At 39.7% G+C, this 20,850-nt stretch overlaps 1 protein-coding gene across 1 annotated transcript; it reads right to left on the bottom strand.

The window, feature by feature from the left end:
- Positions 1 to 18,466: 18,466 nt before the first annotated feature.
- On the bottom strand, positions 18,467 to 19,372 carry LOC131613755 (uncharacterized). Its single transcript, XM_058885400.1, has one exon. It carries the CDS (start codon positions 19,370 to 19,372, stop codon positions 18,467 to 18,469), a length of 906 nt encoding a protein of 301 aa, XP_058741383.1.
- Positions 19,373 to 20,850: the final 1,478 nt, after the last annotated feature.

Below are 20,850 nucleotides of genomic sequence, written 5' to 3'. Positions count from 1 at the left end.
CAATCCACCTAACCGATCTACGCCTCATCGAGATACGGCCCACCGACACAATTTCCACACAATGGGAAATATGTCCACCAACGATCCAAACCTCACCGGGATCCAACATCAATGCACATGAATGAATGAAACACGTATAACATACTTAAAACACACTAAATCACGATGCGCAACTCATCTCAACACCACATCACCGAATAAGTATGTACATGTTTTCAACATCATTCAAATAGTCATGCATCCATCACAATCATAATAACAAATCACAACCAATTCATCATCACATCCAACACATTGTCACACCTATCTCATATGCACACAATGTTCAATTCTCATCAAGTAATTAAATCTAGTTTTTAAGGAAATAAAGTCGGATAATACCAATATTCATCATCCATCTTATAAAACACTTAATTACTTGCACAACGCCCAAAACGGCACTAAGAAATGATTCACGGATCAAAAGATACGTTATTTTGAAGTTTGGAAAAATTCACACACAGCAAGGTTCGCTCAGCGGAGCAAGGCAGAAGCGAAACCCTTCCAACCCCCGCTCAGCGGACCTCAAGCGACGTCAAACAGAAGCGAACTACGTTGGGACCTCCGCTCAGCGGACCCCCCTCCGCTCAACGGACCTGCGATTTCAGCAAACCCCAAGTCTGCGAAAGACCCTGCGATTTCACTCCCTTTTCACCCATAAACGAATCCAGACATCACATACAGGCATATAATCATCATACATTCAATTATACACCATAAAACATCATCCAAACTCATTATTAACCAATTAGTTCACACAATTATCATCAATTCAATCCAATTATAACACCCTAACCTAACAATCCCAATATCTAATTGAACCAAACCATACATCAATCTACCTATCACCTAAGATCACATAAGAGATACTAAAAGGAAGAGTCCCCCCTTACCTCGATGAATCTCTTGAATGCTCTTCTTCCGGTTTCACGTTCTTGCCTCTTTCTCTTCTCTTCTTTTCACGTGTTCTTCCTTTCTTCCCAAATGGTTCCTTTCTTTCTTATTTTATGAAAATAAAATAAAATAAAATATCCCAACTTAGTAAAAGGCCTAACCAATATAGAACCCCTCTTTTACTAACATCACACCATAAGGCCAATAGCCTTTATTCCATCATTTTCCGATTAAAATACTAAATTCCAATTATTTAATTTAAATCTTAATTAAATTAATAAACTGAAATCATGGGGTGTTACAACTCTCCCCCACTAAAAGAGTTTTCGTCCTCGAAAACATACCTTAGACGAAAAGTTCCGGGTAAGAGTCCTTCATCTGACTCTCTAACTCCCATGTAACATTTCCACCGGCTGGTCCTCCCCAAACCACTTTCACCGTTGCTATATCTTTACCTCGCAACTGCTTCACTTTACGATCTTCAATCCTCATAGGTAATGTCTCTACAGTCAGATTATCTCGCACCTGTATATCATCTACTTGAATCTCATGAGACGGATCCGCAATGTATTTCCTCAACTGAGATACGTGGAACACATCATGCAAATTAGCGAGTGCAGGCGGTAAAGCAACCTGATAAGCAACCTTTCAAATCTTCTTAGTAATCTGAAATGGACCAATGAAACGTGGAGTTAACTTCTTCGACTTCAAGGCTCTCCCAATACCAATCATCGGAGTAACTCGCATGAATACATGATCTCCTTCCTTAAATTCAATATCCTTCCTTCTCTTGTCATGGTAACTCTTCTGACGACTCTGAGAAGCTCTCATCTTTTCCTGAATCATCTTGATCTTTTCTGTAGTTTGTTGCACAATCTCCGGTCCAACCACCGTGTTTTCTCCAGATTCGTACCAACACAAAGGTGTTCTACATCTCCTACCATACAATGCTTCAAACGGAGCCATACCAATACTCGAATGATAACTATTGTTGTAGGTAAACTCAACCAAAGGTAAATAACTATCCCAAGCACCACCTTTTTCTAATACCCAAGCTCGTAACAAATCCTCTAACGATTGAATCGTTCTCTCCGTTTGACCACCTGTCTGCGGATGATAAGCAGAACTCAACCTCAACTTAGTACCCAAGGCTTCCTGCAATCCTGTCCAGAACTTAGAAGTAAATCTCGGATCTCTATCCGACACAATACTAGCTGGAACACCATGCAAACTCACTATCTTCTCAACATACAACTGAGCCAACTTCTCCATCGGATAATCCATTCTTATTGGAATAAAGTGAGCAGATTTCGTCAACCGGTCTACAATAACCCAGATAGAATCACAATTCCTGCTCGTTCTAGGTAAACCAGATACAAAGTCCATAGAAATTCCATCCCACTTCCAATCCGGAACAAACAACGGTTCCATCAACCCAGACGGTTTCTGATGCTCAATTTTCGACTTTTGACAAATTAAGCAAGCATAAACAAACTCAGCAATTTCCTTCTTCATTCCAGGCCACCAAAATAATTTCTTCAAATCATGATACATCTTAGTAGCACCAGGATGAATTCTCAATCCACTCCGGAGTCCTTCTTCCAGAATACTCTTTCTGATCTCAGCAACATCGGATACACACACTCGGTCTCCAAACCTTATAACACCATTCTCGTCAATTCGGAATTCACCTCCTTGACCTTGGTTAATCAATGTAAACTTGTCTACCAAGCCAATGTCAGATTTCTGTCCGTTTCTAATTTCCTCAAGGATACTATTAGTTAACTTTAACATCCCCAACTTGACACTATTAGAAGTACTTTCGCATACCAAACTCAAATCTCGGAATTGCTCAATTAAATCCAATTCTCGCACCATTAGCATAGACATATGCAAAGATTTCCTGCTCAATGCATCAGCAACAACATTTGCTTTACCAGGATGGTAATTCAACCCGAAATCATAATCTTTCAGAAATTCTAACCATCTTCTCTGCCTCATATTGAGTTCTTTCTGATCGAAGAGATACTTTAGACTCTTATGATCGCTGAATACCTCAAATCGAGAACCATAGAGATAATGTCTCCACAACTTCAACACAAACACCACAGCCGCCAATTCCAAATCATGAGTCGGATAATTCTTCTCATGAATTTTCAACTGTCTTGAAGCATAGGCCACTACCTGCTTATCTTGCATCAAAACACCACCTAAACCCATCAGTGAAGCATCACAGTACACATTAAAAGACTTCGCTGGATTAGGCAAAATTAAGATCAGAGCACTTGTCAACCTCTTCTTCAACTCTTGAAAACCTTTTTCACATTCAGAATCCCATACAAATACTTGTCCTTTTCTTGTTAACTTAGTCATTGGTAATGCCAACTTCGAAAATCCTTCAATGAACTTTCTATAGTAACCTGCCAGACCAAGAAAACTACGAATCTCTAAAGCATTCTTCGGCGTCTCCCACTGAGATACTGCTTCTACCTTCATAGGATCCACTGCGATACCGTTCTTCGAAATTACATGGCCAAGAAAACTTACTTCCTTCAACCAGAATTCACATTTAGACAATTTCGCATACAACTTCTTCTCTTTCAATAACTCCAACACCACTCTTAGATGCTCTGCATGTTCTTCATCACTCTTCGAGTAAATCAGAATGTCGTCAATGAACACTACCACGAACTTGTCAAGATACGGGTGAAATATCCTGTTCATATACTCCATGAAAACACCAGGTGCATTAGTAACACCAAATGGCATAACAGAATATTCATAATGTCCATACCTCGTTCGGAATGCCGTCTTCTGAATATCTTCCGCCTTCACACGAATTTGGTGATATCCAGACCTCAGATCAATCTTGCTAAACACACAAGCTCCAACCAACTGGTCCATCAAATCATCAATCCTCGGCAAAGGATATCGATTTTTGATTGTCACTTTGTTCAGTTGTCTATAATCAACACACAGCCTCATTGAACCTTCTTTCTTCTTAACTAACAGTACCGGCGCACCCCACGGTGACACACTAGGACGAATAAACTTCTTTTCCAACAATTCCTCTAACTGTTTCTTCAGTTCAGCCAATTCTGATGCCGACATGCGGTACGGTGCCATCGACACAGGACTAGTTCCAGGAATCAATTCTATAGCGAACTCCACTTATCTTTCAGGTGGCAACTCACTAACATCTTCTGGAAACACTTCTGGATATTCATTCACTACCCGTAGCTCACCAGTATTATCGCCCCCTGTCACCTCCATCGAAGAACACAACATAAATACCACTGCTCCATCATTGACAACTAAATTCATCTGTTTGACTGACATAGTCAAATCCTCAACACTAACCTCTTCAGGAAAGATAACCGTCTTCGTAAAACAATTGATATGAACTCGATTAAATTGCAACCAGTTCATCCCTAAAATGACGTCAAGTCCTTCAAGAGGAAGGCATACTAAATCCATTCCAAACTTTCTACCAAATATGTCAACAGGACAGTTCAAACAAGCAGAAGAAGTAGTTACTGAACCCGACGCAGGAGTGTCAATAATCATACTTCCATGAATAACAGATATTTCTAATCCCAATTGTTTAGCACAATCCATTGAAATGAACGAATGAGTCGCTCCAGTATCTATAATAGCAACTAAAGGTGTGTCATGGATAAAACACGTACCTTTAATTAGACGATCTTCTGGAGTAGTCTCTGACCCAGACAAGGCAAAGACTTTTCCACTAACCTGATCCTTCTTCGGTTTAGTGCAGTGCGGACTGATGTGACCCTCTTCGCCGCAATTGTAGCAAGTCACAATCTTCATCCTACAATCTGAAGCAATATGACCCGCCTTACCACACTTGAAGCATTTCTTCTCTCCACCCTTGCACTCATTCCTTCTATGCCCAGTCTCTCCACAGTTGTAGCACCTAACGGGAGCACCAGAATCTCCCCCACTAGGCCTCTTCCAATCCCCAGCTCTAGGATTTCCTCTACCATATGGCTTACCTCTATCCATAGGCTTCTTACCTTTCTTGTCAACCAACTCGCGAGAGTGAGATGACTTCAGCTTAAGGTTATCCTCCTCGAAGATCCTACTACAGTCCACCAAATCGACAAATCGCCGAATTCTCTGGTACCTAATTCCTTGCTTGATCTCATCACGAAGACCATTCTCGAACTTGATGCACTTTGAGAATTCACTAGCCTCGTCATTGTTGTAGTGAACATAGTACTTCGCCAACTCGACAAATTTCGAAGCATACTCTGGTACCGTCATATAACCCTGAGTCAGCTCCAAAAATTCAATCTCTTTCCTGCCTCGAACGTCTTCAGGAAAATACCTCCTCAGAAACTCCCTCTTGAACACAGCCCAGGAGATAGCTACACCATCAGCATCAAATTCAGCCCTGGTAGCCATCCACTAGTCATCAGCTTCTTCGGACAACATATGAGTACCATACCTCACTTTCAGGTTCTCAGCACAATCGATGACTCTGAAAATCCTCTCGATCTCCTTAAGCCATTTCTGAGCACCTTCAGGATCATGTGTGCCCTTGAACAACGGAGGATTGTTCCGCTGGAAACTGTTCAGCTGCCTGTCAGCACCAATACCAGCTCCATTGACATTCCCTCCCAGTACCCCAGCAATCATGCCCAGAGCCTCAACAATTGCATCGTCATTTCTTCCTCCTCTTCCGGCCATTGTTCTGCTAAATATCCAACAATATTCATTAGAACAAGAAGTATCGATAGTGTCAACCTTACACTATTCGCATACGAGGGATTAACTGACACTAAGACTCTGACTCAAACGACCGACTATGCTCTGATACCACTATTGTAACACCCTTCTAAACCCCGCGGCAATTTTAATAATTAATCAGAGTAAAAACATATGCACAAGGGTGCCACAATTATTCAAAACAATTAAATTAACTAAGGTCAAAGTCATGCTTTATTAGGAAACGATTCACCAAAACACAATCATGTTTAACACAGCGGAATACGAAACATCATCAAATACAACCAAAATGGGATCATAATCCAACACCAAATAAATTAGATAATTTCATAAAAACTCTATAACTATCGTTCCCCAGTGTTACAGATCAGAGCATGACCGACACGACCCAACATAAACGGATAAACTCTACGAGTCATCCACACCGAGCACTAATGCCGCTACTCTTCAATCTGAAAATGACAACATGTAAGGGTGAGTCTCATTCTCAATTAGTAAATATTTTGCAATTCATAAGCAACAAGCATCATAATATACCGTTCACCCAATTATACATATTCAGATTCACATCCATTATTAATTCACACAATAATAGATTGCAACACACACTACAGAAATCCATACAATCATATTATGACAGAATGCATATGACACAACTGACATTATGCATGTGGTACCAAATAAACCGTGGAATCAATCCACCTAACCGATCTACGCCTCATCGAGATACGGCCCACCGACACAATTTCCACACAATGGGAAATATGTCCACCAACGATCCAAACCTCACCGGGATCCAACATCAATGCACATGAATGAATGAAACACATATAACATACTTAAAACACACTAAATCACGATGGGCAACTCATCTCAACACCACATCACCGAATAAGTATGTACATGTTTTCAACATCATTCAAATAGTCATGCATCCATCACAATCATAATAACAAATCACAACCAATTCATCATCACATCCAACACATTGTCACACCTATCTCATATGCACACAATGTTCAATTCTCATCAAGTAATTAAATCTAGTTTTTAAGGAAATAAAGTCGGATAATACCAATATTCATCATCCATCTTATAAAACACTTAATTACTTGCACAACGCCCAAAACGGCACTAAGAAATGATTCACGGATCAAAAGATACGTTATTTTGAAGTTTGGAAAAATTCACACACAGCAAGGTTCGCTCAGCGGAGCAAGGCAGAAGCGAAACCCTTCCAACCCCCGCTCAGCGGACCTCAAGCGACGTCAAACAGAAGCGAACTACGTTGGGACCTCCGCTCAGCGGACCCCCCTCCGCTCAACGGACCTGCGATTTCAGCAAACCCCAAGTCTGCGAAAGACCCTGCGATTTCACTCCCTTTTCACCCATAAACGAATCCAGACATCACATACAGGCATATAATCATCATACATTCAATTATACACCATAAAACATCATCCAAACTCATTATTAACCAATTAGATCACACAATTATCATCAATTCAATCCAATTATAACACCCTAACCTAACAATCCCAATATCTAATTGAACCAAACCATACATCAATCTACCTATCACCTAAGATCACATAAGAGATACTAAAAGGAAGAGTCCCCCCTTACCTCGATGAATCTCTTGAATGCTCTTCTTCCGGTTTCACGTTCTTGCCTCTTTCTCTTCTCTTCTTTTCACGTGTTCTTCCTTTTTCCCCAAATGGTTCCTTTCTTTCTTATTTTATGAAAATAAAATAAAATAAAATATCACAACTTAGTAAAAGGCCTAACCAATATAGAACCCCTCTTTTACTAACATCACACCATAAGGCCAATAGCCTTTATTCCATCATTTTCCGATTAAAATACTAAATTCCAATTATTTAATTTAAATCTTAATTAAATTAATAAACTGAAATCATGGGGTGTTACAACTCTCCCCCACTAAAAGAGTTTTCGTCCTCGAAAATATACCTTAGACGAAAAGTTCCGGGTAAGAGTCCTTCATCTGACTCTCTAACTCCCATGTAACATTTCCACCGGCTGGTCCTCCCCAAACCACTTTCACCATTGCTATATCTTTACCTCGCAACTGCTTCACTTTACGATCTTCAATCCTCATAGGTAATGTCTCTACAGTCAGATTATCTCGCACCTGTATACCATCTACTTATATAAGTTGTGTTCCGCATAGAGAACCTTCCCACCAAGGACAACCTCATTGGTACACGTCTATCGGCCTCTCGATGGCCATGAGACTTGGTGACAGTCTTGAACGGTCACCAGCCGCTACCTTTTGCATACTCTCGAATCTAAGGGATTTCCCTTAACGTGTCATAACATTTATCCTGCAAAGATTCCACGAGGGTCTAATGTCGCCTATAAGGCTATCCCTAGGATCATACGTCGTACGTCTACATTGCATACACGGAGTTATAATACAAGAAATCTCTCGCATACCCATGCATCTGCATTTTCATGCATCCATACATTTACATTCGCATTTCTATCCTCGCCCACTACCATGCCTACCATGCTAGCCGATTTCCCGAGACTCACAAAAAAATAAAGAAGGATCAGAAACTATGGAGAGAGGAAGAGGATAAATGATTGAGAATGATCTTGGTCTTACTGAAAAAAAGGATGTCTTTCACCACGCCAGCCGCATGTCCATGCCTTGTCATAATAGGATTAAATACAACGAAGGTTATCATCGAGCAAAGATTAGTTCAACCAAGAAGTTCCCTCATAGATGCACTTAAGGGGTATCTAGTCATAAAGGGGTTCGTCTTAGAACATAGCAAACATTACAAGGACGCTCTACGATAATTGGAGGCAAAGATTAGTCCAACTGGGGCAATATCCTGAACGAAAATGCATAACCACGATGGAGGGAAAGCGACATATGTTAACTCCCCATCAAGAGGTAAAAGGGTCATAAATTTCCGATATCAATTTACAAACGCTGGAGGCTGCAAATGGTGTGACACTATCCTTAGGAAAAGCAAAAGAGGTTCAATTAAAGGAAACTCATGAAGTTCCGATACGACGAAAACCCACCGCTAACAATTCATTCCCGACAGGTTTGACGTGCCCAAGGAAAATTCGAGGTTGCCCTCACTTCTACAAGTCTAAGGATTAAAACAAGGTCGATGGATCTACAAAGGAGATTGTCCCTAGGATTAATAGGTGTTTATCACGCTCAGAATTTCAACCCCTACGATCGCTGAGTGTTACTCAAGATAAAAAGTTGTACCTTCGGATAGCAATTCTAATGGGATGACCATGCAGGTTTTGGAGTCAGTTCATTCACTCACTACTACGAGTTTCCACTCACGCACTTCTGTGCCATTCTCAATTTCACGGTTAGAATTTATTATCAAACTTAAGGGAGAATGATGAATACAAATAACTAAGTCCAGCTAAACATATGCTTTCTAGGTAAGACTGAGCCGAGGATGTACAGGCATTGTTTCAATTCCCAAACAGTGGAGATATAAGGATGTTAATCCCTCGTTACCCCCTCGAGCCAGGAGTTGGAGTTTGTTGCTACTTTTTCAATTAAACCTTGATTTTAACCAGGGGCAGGGTAGATTTCAATTAATTCAATGGCGTACTTTGGTTGTCAAGAGAATCAGTCAATCCAAGCAAAGGATCTAGCAAAGCAAAGGTTTAAGCACATCTTCTTCCTCGTAATCATCCAAGAATGAGGAAGTAATAACAATAACATTCACAACAATCTTCTTCCTCATTACATCACTCAAGATCGAGGAAGCATCAAAGGTGAAGCTTACAAATCAAAGTCAACATAACAGTCACAACATTCAATATCCAAGGATCATATCTCAAGAGGAGCTTTCAAAAGAAAAAAACGCCTGCTAAGTCAAAATGGAAAATTCTATAAAAGAAAACAAAAAGACTTAGGCAAAAATTAGGGCATCCCGGTGGATCAAACTCAAAGGAGTTGGTTTAGGCAAAATAAGGGATCAAAACGAAGGCGAAATACAAAGGATAATCATGTGACTGCTAAATCATCAAAGCTTCACATCAATGCTTGGATCTTCACAACATTTTCATCAATGCTTGGATCTGTACTAAGGTTTCTGCTTAACATCAAAGTTGATTCTCTTACAAACAAAGCACATTCATTGGATTAGGCGAATCTTAGGATCTGGAGGACATCAAGGAGAAAGGGGTGGGATAAATAAATTTTTGAGCCTTATATCCATTGTTTCTCAAAACATGAACCAGGCCAAGTTACAACATTCAAAAGTCCTAATTGAGGCAAGGTTAACCACGAAAGCATATTAAAGCAGGATTTTGTTATACTGACTCCTAAAGTTTGTTAAAACTATTTCTAACCACTACGCTTTTTCAAGCATTCATTTCTAATATCCCAGTCCTAATTCATAACGGACTTCGATTCCAAAACTTACACACGCGTCGCATTGGAGTTACTTCTCAAAGGGTACAACATCGTCTACGAATATACACTCAGCATCGAGGAAATCTCGAAATTGGTTTAATCAAAGGTGATCATTTCTGATAAAGACTCTGGAGTGGGGGGAACCACATCTAGGGGGTTCTCCTAAACAGGGGAAAATTTCAAGGATCGCAGGGGCATACAATCAAACATCCTATTTACTAGGGACATTCTTCCTACGGTTCAATCGACTTGGGGGCACATCTTGAAGCAATAACAAACAGGGGCATGTCAAACATGGGAAAAATTTAAATTCAAAAGGATAGCACACTACGGATAGCCCTCCATATCCTGGAGATCAAGGGCATACCCTTCAATATAAACGTCAAAGCATATGATAAGGTTATTTCCCGGGGCACTTCCTTCATAGCTTGGAGATCATAAGCACCTTTTCCCACTAAACACTGGGGCATTGGATGTCAAATCCATAAGGTGAACAATTCAAAGATTAAAGGTGTGGAGAATCTCGAAAGGTTAAAAGGTGTGGAGAACCTCCAAAGGATAAAGGTGTAGTGAACCTCGAAAAGGTTAAAGGTGCGATCTGCAAAAGGAGAAAGACTTGGAGAACTTCAAAATTCAAAAGCGTGGAGTAATTCAAAAGGCTAAACTGGGGCAAGACTCACAACATAAGGAAAAGGCGTTCTCGCACTTTACAACAACGGACCAATCTTTCTCCTAACTACAATCTTCAAAATGCAAAAAAAAAAACAGGGATCGGGAAGTCGCGCTAGCATCACACCCCACCTTATCAAACAAACCTACAACTCCAGCGAGCTATATACGCTTTGATTGCCAACAACCTATCATTGGAGCATCATGCAAATATACATAAGTCATGCATTACATACATTGGTTAATACATTGCACCATACCTTTTAGGTAGTCTTCTTTAAGACAAATCTCACGATCCTTTCCAGGAACCTCTTCAGGTAGTCTTCTTTAAGACATTCTACGAACCCTTCTAGGTGGTCTTTTCTAAGACATTCATTGTCCTTTCCAGGAACCTTTTTAGGTAGTCTTCTTCAAGACATTCCTTTTTAGGTAGTCCTTTTTAAGGCATCTTTCAGCCTTTCCAGGTGGTCTTCTTTAAGACAAATTTCTATACTTTCTAAGAACATTTTTTTGGTAGTCTTTTAAGACATTGTTCAATCTTTCCAAGTAGTCTTCTTTAAGACATTCCTCATCCTTGATAAAAGCCTTTACAGGTAGTCTTCTTCAAGACAAATTTTCATATCCTTGCTAAAAACCTTTTCAGGTAGTCTTATAGAAGACATTATTTCGTTCCACTCATTACATCAATCAACATATGCATAAGCATTATCCACATGCATAAACATTACCAAGCCGGCATAAGCATAGCCGAGGTACATGTGCAAATATGGTTTAAACAAAGTTCAAAAAAGGAGATAAAATCTTGGGGGTTGACATCAGCATCAGCATCAACATCATACATACGCATTAGCATATGCATATCATCTGGGGCATTCACATACTACATGTCACAGAGGTCCAATTTTTCATTAGCAATCCAAATCATTTCAAAGTCCAATTCTCATCCTGGAAAATCACATCAAAATCCAATTCTCGTTTGGTAGTCAGTTTCCGTCTGACTGGTACATAAAATCCAATTCTCGTTTGGTAGTCAGTTCCCGTCTGACTGGTACATAAAATCCAATTCTCGTTTGGTAGTCAGTTTCCGTCTGACTGTTACAGCAAAACCCAATAATCCTATTGGTGCAGGTGAGTTTGCGATAACCCTCGCAAATGATCCTAATGGTGCAGGTGAGTTTGCTATAAGCATAGCAAATTATCCTAAATGGTGCAGGTGAAGTTGCTATAAACATAGCAAATTATCCTAAATGGTGCAGGTGAGTTTGCTATAAGCATAGCAAATTATCCTAAATGGTGCAGGTGAGTTTGCTATAAGTATAGCAAATTATCCTAAATGGTGCAGGTGAGTTTGCTATAAGCATAGCAAATTATCCTAAATGGTGCAGGTGAGTTTGCTATAAGCATAGCAAATTATCCTAAATGGTGCAGGTGAGTTTGCTATAAGCATAGCAAATTATCCTAAATGGTGCAGGTGAAGTTTCTATAAGCATAGCAAATTATCCTAAATCGTGCAGGTGAAGTTTGCGATAACCCTCGCGAATGACCCTATTGGTGCAGGAGCCTTTCCAGGCAGTCTTCTTTAAGACGTATTCCATCCTTTCTAGGAGCTTTTCCAGGAAAACAGGGTTTTACAAAGGATTTTACAACGAGGATATACAAAAGGGTTTCTTCAATTGGGTTTATCATGTTAGTCCCTCGGCAGTGATCCTCTCCAAAACATCATCAATAACACGCAAAGGTTTTATCTTTCTTTTCAAAATTACTAACATACTCCAACTAACATAATTGACAAACATGCATCATTCAACTAACTTACTGCATTCATACATTATGCATATACATACATTGCTCTCATCTATTTTGAGAAGCTCATTGCATCATACATTACATGCATCATAACATTGCATAAAATTCAGGTTGCCTTTTTAGGCCGTGCTACAGCCAAAACGCAATGGTCCCTTTTGAAAGCGTTTGCTCCATACTCTGAAAAATGGTATTCACCTCGGGTGGCATCTGTAAGCCCGTCTCCTCCAGAACTTCTTCCCAACAAGTGCAAATTTCGGGGCATTCAATATTCAATCCTCTTCTACCTTTAGATCACGATAGGCAGACGTGCCTATCTGCCTCTTCAGGTTTAAGAAGATTGAATAGGGGCAGCTGTCATACCCCAAAATTTACCCGATATAATCCACATACTCTAATTTATTAAGGGTGTTAAAAATTAAGAGCCATAGGGTTTAATATATCTATTATTAAACTCGACCTCTTATAAAATTCCCTTATAAATCGGTTGAATTAAAATAGGGGTTTGAACAACAAGTATTTTTGGGATCCAAACAATGGGCCCAATTATTACAAAAAAAAAAAAGAAAAGAGTTCTATCATTTTTGGAATATTATTTGTGTTTCACTAACACTTTGTTTTTATTATTATTAATTTTATTATTAGTTAGTATTAATATTTTTTTAATTTTATTAACTAATTATTGTTGATTTTTTTTTAGGATTAGAATTAGTATTATTATTTAGGTTAATATTTATTGGTTAATATTATTATATAGAATTATCATTTATTATTATTAGTTTCTATCATTACTATTTAATTATTAGTATTTTATTTTATTAGTATTACTATTAATTTTTAGTATTATCAGATTATTAAAATAAAAATAAAAAAAAAAGGGAAAAAACAAATGGGCCAAATTGTGGAAGTCTCTGTCCACGTTCATGGAAAAAAAAGACCATATTTGCAAGATCAGACCAAATCTCTCACAATTACAAACTTGCTCATACAAGGAAATCTATCAAATCTTTCCAAAAAAAGACAGGACAATCATATTTATTGACTAGAATTTTGTTAACCTAGAGGTGGCCGTATATAAGAATTGGCAGGTACAGAGAAAATAGGGGGCTGCCTCCAAGAACGTAAAAATATCAAGAAAAAATTTTCGAGTTCAAGATCATGGGCCGATTCAAGGAGTTTGAAGGGTTCTAACATATTCCTGGATATATCCTGAAGCTAACCGAATCATTACTATTGACCAAGACTGCGTGAATCAATCCCATAGAGTGTCACGGTTTGCAACCTTTTTTGATTTTTCGATTACGTTAATATAGGAACCGTAAACAAGTTTTTAATATATATTTGTGTTTAGATTGATGTTGTAAAGCTTTTTGGACAATTAATTGGATTTTGGTTGTAGTTTGAGGGATACACTATGTTTAGGGTTCTTGAGTTTTCAAATTGGGAACGCTAAGTTAGAAGAAAAATTGGCCAAAATTAATAGGTCCATCGCATTCAGAGGGTGTCTTTTAGTTAATCTGGGTATTTAATTTGGATTTATTTGCATTGTGTGATGAATTTGACATTTACAGGTCTACAGCAACACACAAGAACCGTTGCCAAAAGCCTGTATTATTTTCCAGAATTTCACGATGAGGATGAAGGAGTTTGGGCGTGGTTCATTTAGTTTAAATTCGTTTTAATTATTTTTGTGTTATATAAAAACGGTGGCATGTTATTTACAACAAGTGGAGCTGGTTCGATTGGTTAGCGCATTGTCTTGCAACCAAAGCAGCGCCGATTCGAATCCCAGGAACCACAATGTGTTTTTGGATATTTCTCTCATTTGGATCACGTGCTCTTCATCTGGAGAGAGCTACGGTGCACCCTTCAATCATCACCTTAGGATTATTCCAAGGCTGGATCCAACGCCCAAGAAAACGCAAGCACACCATGGACCTTTGCAAGGCTGCCACACAGGATTATTATCCAGGTTTTGTTTATTATTTTATTAGTTTTATAAACTTATTTTATTTATATTATATATTCTAGTTTTAGAATTGAATTTAAGGTTTAATTAATTTATTTTAGTTAGGATTAGTATTAAATTAAATTAGGATTAAGAATTAGGATAATTGTTCCGATTATTCGACTATTCCGATCTAATTTATTCAGTCAACCTTGTTTTAAAATAAAAAAAACCTTAGAAGTCACCCACGCATCAGGGTTTGCCCGATCCCATTGCCCATTTGGTGAAACATTAACCTTGGATTAATTCTCTCCTCGACCCGACTAAATCTATTTGTCGCAATAGACGAGAGATAAACATTTTAATTCTCTCCTCGACCCGACTAAATCCATTAGTCGCAATAGACGAGAGATAAAATTACAAATTAAAACTCATTCAAGTTGCTGCCCGCGATGATCAATCTATCGATCTGAGTAACCAGCAATGCCCATTAATCTGTTAGCTATACTGATCAAATCTATTGATCACCGCATCTAACAGTGACACATCAAATCAGGGTTGTACGCCCAAAACATTCAAAACACACTAAACCACGATACTACGGATTTTCATCCCTTCAAACACTGCGATGTTCACAACTACGATAAGGTAATTCAAAATACCTTCGGACATTTGCAATTCAAAACTACGATAGGCCACTCAAAAAGCCTTCAAAACAATTACAAACAACCTCATACTAATTCTAAGGCGTACAACCCTGTGCCCGAACTATGTTGACTCTGATTCTCCATAAGGAGATACGTAGGCACTTGGATAACCAAGGCGAGTCCCCTTCCTCAAAACTCTAATCATGTTCATATAATTAGCCTTTAACTCTATTAACTGTCTGTCATATTTCTTTATCTTAGCCATAAGCCTTAACCTTAGATACAAACCTTAGGAAAGGGTTGAGGGTGCCTAACACCTTCCCTCGACCTGATTATAATAACTTACCCCGATCTCTAAACTGCGTAGGGTTTCCTATTCGCCCTTCAGAATAGGTGGCGACTCTAAACCTTTTTAATTTTAGGGCAGTTTGCTACACAAAGCTTCAGCTTCAATGACGGGCAGAGTTCCTGGATCCCAATCTATACCTGCATATATAAAGTTGCCAAAGTGATTACGCACACACCACCCCCTATTAGTAGTGCCGTTATTATTATTGAAAGTCGCATCAACGTTACACTTAAGCCAACCCACGGGAGGTGGACTCCAATCTAAAGCATGATTGGAACGAGCATTACTAGTCAATCTCTCTTGGGTTTGAAACCATTCATTCCATAAGTAAGTCGCTTTTAATCCCAAAGTTGACGCTTCTCTTGCTCATTATGCCAAACATAATCATTCCTGTTTTTCCAAATAACATCCAACATAACTGCAAATCTTCCTGAAACTTCTTTGCTCTCCTTCGAACAGATATAAAAAAATAAGAGACTTAATATCTTGAAAGGAATGTAATCGGGAATCTATAAGATGAGACAAACCTGCTGCCCTCCAACATTGATTAGTAACTGTACAAGTCAGAAAAAGATGCCACTCATCCTCGGTAGTACTAGCGCAAAACTGGAAGTCGGGCGGGCACTCCACAAAGCGGTTCCTGAGTCTCTCTCGAGTAGGGAGGCAACCCCTACAAATTCGCCAAATAAGGTGCTTGACTCTAGGAGGAGCTTTGATCTTCCAAACAATCCCCCAATTCTCTGAACTTCCCACCACCTCTTTACTTCTTGCCGCGTGATGCCAAAGTTTATAGCTCGTTCTCACACTATAGACACCATCCTGCTCATCCTTCCAAATCATTTTGTCTTTTCTAACTTCTTCAAGCAAGGGAACTTTAAGAATTTTTTCCATATCCGACGCGTCAAAAAGATTTCTAACAATATCAACATCCCATTGCTTAACATTGGCATGCATAAGATTATTAACAGACATATGGTAAACCTCCTGTTTCTGCGGCCCTCTTAATGTACCTTCACTGCTGCCACGAAACCACGGATCCTGCATAACTCTTATCTGACTACCATCACCAATACTCCACCTGCATCCTAGAGTTAGAACCTCACGGGCTTTCTAAATACTCCTCCAAACAAAACTCGGATTATACCCAAGGGAAGAATCAACGAAAGAATTATTGGGAAAATACCTTGCTTTGAAAACTCTAGAGACGAGAGTATCTGGCTTCGATAGTAAGGACCATCCTTGTTTTGCAACCATGGCCATGTTAAAAGCTTTAAAATCTCGAAATCCTAAACCTCCATCTTCTTTAGAACACACTATTCTATCCCAAGACATCCATCGAATTCCTCCACCATCTCTCCCACCTCCCCACCAAAACGCATTCAACATCCTTTTGAATATCTTGAATAACCGCCTCTGGAAGAATAAACAAACTCATAATGTACGACGGTATGGCCTGGAGAACAGATTTGATCATAATTTCTTTGCCTGCTTTAGATAGAGATCTCCCTTTCCAAAAATTAATCCTATTCCATATTCGATCCTTAATGTACGCGAAAGTAGCCTTCTTGCTTCTAACAATCATAGAGGGTAAGCCTAGATATTTTCCTGTTCCTAACACATGAAGAACTCCCATAATACTGGCAAGATCCTCCTGAGCTGGTTTGGATAAATTGCGACTAAAAAACACCTCCGATTTAGTCAGATTGATTTCCTGACCTGAAGCCTCCGCATAAGTCTCAATCACCTTCATCATGTTTCTCACTTCGGTTAAGTTTGCCCTGCAAAACAAAAAACAATCGTCAGCAAAAAGTAGATGGGACACTTTAGGTGCCCCTCTACAGATTTGTATCCCGTGGATATCACCACGTGCCACCGCTACTGTCATGAGTTTGGAGAGACCTTCCATAACAAGGATAAACAAGTAAGGAGACAGTGGGTCCCCTTGTCTAAGTCCTCTTCCTGGTTCAATTGGTCCTGCTTGACCCGAGTTAACGAGAACAGTATAGTGTACCGAGGTTACACACATCATGATCCAATGGATCCATTTCTCATCAAAACCCAACCGAGTTAGAACACCTCTTAAGAAACCCTGGTCCACTTTATCATACGCCTTGCTAATATCTATTTTAAGAGCCAAATTCGCCCTATTGCCTCGTGTCTGTCTTTTAAGCGCATGGATTACGTCAAAGGCGATCATAGCATTATCAAGGATCGATCTACCTTCAATAAAAGCTGACTGTTCCTCTGTGACACATTTATTTAGTAAATGTTTCATCCTGTTGGCTAAAGCTTTTGACACTAGTTTATACACCACATTACAAAGAGAAATCGGGCGATAATCCTTCATAGTTTGTGGATTGGAGCATTTCGGAATTAGACAATTGTTGGTGTCGTTAAGGGATGCTGGAAAGTACCCCCTCGAAAGCCATCCAGTAGCTGCCAGCCAAATGTCTCTACCACAGAGATCCCAATTTTTTTTTGTAAAAAGCCGGATTAAACCCGTCGAGGCCGGGAGATTTATTAGGATGCATGTCACAAAGGGCATCATATAATTCTTCCTGTTTAATAGGACGGACAAGCTTCTCATTATCATCCCCACTAATCACCTGCTGGAACAAGTTAAGAATTCCCTCATAAATCCCTGCTGTTTCTGTGAAGAGGGATTCAAAGTAACTCCTTGCCACATAATTTAAATCTTCCTGTTCAGTAACTTCATTACCCTCTTCATTCTTCAACCTTCTTATTTGCTTAAAGTTCCTACGCATCGTTGTCGATTGATGGAAAAAGCGGGTGTTGCAATCACCGTCTCGGTACCAATGCAATTTAGCTCGTTGTCGCCAATAGAGATCCTCCTTAATAAGAACCTTATCGTATTCACGCTGGGCTTCAACAAAACGGGAGTTCGCTTCTGAGTCGTGGCTGCTGCGATAATACTCCATAATTTATTTGTGACTATCTATCTCCTCCTTCCTTCTTCTTCTGTTTCTATTGTTCCACTTCTCCAAATCTTTTGCATAATTAGAAATTTGATGCGTAACATCGCAAGCTCTTTCCTGCTGCCACCCATGTCGAACTACGTCTTCTATGTCTTCTTCTTCTAGCCAGCAATTTTCAAATCTAAAAGCATGATGCCGACGGTATTGAAGGGCAGGGTCACACGAGAGGAGTATTGGAGAATGATCCGAATGCGTTGTGATGAGGTTAACTAGCTTAGCTGAAGGAGACAACTCCAACCAGGAAGTATTAGCTAAGGCACGGTCTAATCTCTCCTCAACCATACGGTCAGTTCCTCGGCTCATAACCCAAGTATATTGGTGTCCTTCTAGAGGGATATCGACAAGATTATAATCACTAACAGTATCTCGAAAACCATTGCAAAGCCAGTTGGGGTGTGGGTGGATTCCATGCTTGTCTTGCTGAGAGAGCATGTCATTGAAGTCTCCAATTATACACCAAGGCAAACTAGACATAGAACTAATTTCCCTCAGCATATCCCAAGCTTGTCTTCTTCTGTTCCGTTCTGGATAACCATAGTAACAGGTTAACCGCCACTCTCCTTTGTTGTCGTCTTTTACATGAATGTTGATGAAGTTATGCGTGAAATTCTGCACACTGCACTTATTTGAGTTCTTCCAAAGTACCGCCAAACCTCCGCTTCTACCATCGACGTCAATAACAAAACAAGCCGTGAATTTCAACCCAACTCTAATTGATTCCAATTTGCAAGTTTTAGTAAGAGTCTCCGATAGAAAGATGATGTCAGGCTGGTGCGTATGAGCTAGCTTACGTAAGTTAGGAATTGCTCGCGGGCTGCTCAGACCCCGACAATTCCAACTTAAGATTTTCATTGGTCCCGATAGTCCTGGCTGCCAGGACTTGCCGTTAAAAAATGAACAGTCGATGAGGTTCCGTTATTTTCCGTCATTGGACCAGACTCCCTTCTCTTCTTCTTCTCTCCTTGTTCAATTTCTCTATTCAGTTCAAGGGGAATTGTGTCCTGGTCAAGGTTCAGTGCAACATATGGAAGTTGGAGCAGTTTGGTTTGAGGTTGTGGGTGGGTGATTTTTGGCAAACGGGGTTGTTTAAGGTGGGCTTGTCCAGCTTTTATATGTGTTGTTTTAGTTTTAAATTTAAAAGGTTTGGCATTGAGTGTGTGGCTTGCTGTAGCAGAACTCTCTGTTTGGATGGGTTTTATTATTACTATTATCGGGAGAGAGGTTAAGGGACAATTGCATGTTTGCATGGGCAGTAGGTTTTGATTGGTTGGGGATGGTGTGGGAAACGTGGCTATTGGGATGTGGGGTCAGCGATAAGTGTGGGTTAGGGGTGGGAAGATGTTGTCCGCTAATTGGGGATGGGGGGAGGTCTTTGGTTGGTGACATGTCATATATGTGGGGACAGGTGTTTGGTGGCTGATTAATAGATGCTTTTTGAGTGGGAGGCAGCTGGGAGACAATGATTTGATGGGGTGATGATTGGGTTGGAGGCTTGGTCGGGTTATTAAATTGGAAAAAGTGGATGTTTTGTTGCACGTGCCCTTGTTTAATAGCTCCAGTCGTGTGAGTATTATTAGTGGGGTTGGAATCTTTGTGATTTAATGACCAATTATTGGGTGAATTAATGGCCTTAAAGGAGTGGGTTGAATCAGAATTAATTTGCCCATGATTTTCGGAGATTTTTACTGTTGCCGCAGCCATACTCTCTTCCTCTTGGAACTGTGGTTCACGTGCCTGACTAGTAGGTTCAGTATTGGAATTTTCATTCCTTCCTGTACGTTCTTGTCTAAGCCATCTTGATGATGGTGCACCATATTTTTTATTCTCAGCTCGAATGTCATTGGACCACCCTCTGTTACATGTGTCTTCCGCCATAGCAAATCGCACTTCACATCTCTGTTCCGAGTGGCCAAGAATTCTACAAACAAAACAGAATGTGCTAAGTTTTTCATATTTAAAATTAACCACACACCATTCTCCTCCTTTATTTTTGACTCTAGTAGACTGCTTCAGAGGTTGCCGCACGTCGACTTTCACCCGGATCCTCATATATTGACGCCAGAAACTCGTGTTGTTATTTTTATCATATTCCACTAACGTGCCAATGTAACTAGCCATTGCTTTCCCAACCTTCTCTATCATGAAGCCACCCAGAAGATTATGGACTTGTATCAAAAAATAGACATGGAATAGAGGTATATTTTCAATTTGAATCCCCAATTTGACTTGTTCCAGGATTAGGAGGTGATTATCAAAACTCCACGGACCCCCGTTGATTACTGCTTCCATATCTAGTTTATGTTCAAACTGAAATAGGAACAAACCCTCAG

This window comes from Vicia villosa, linkage group LG6, assembly GCF_029867415.1.
Source record: "Vicia villosa cultivar HV-30 ecotype Madison, WI linkage group LG6, Vvil1.0, whole genome shotgun sequence".
NCBI lineage: Eukaryota > Viridiplantae > Streptophyta > Magnoliopsida > Fabales > Fabaceae > Vicia > Vicia villosa.
The sequence above is the reverse complement of the archived record's forward strand: the minus strand, read 5'-3'. Positions and strand labels throughout refer to the sequence as shown.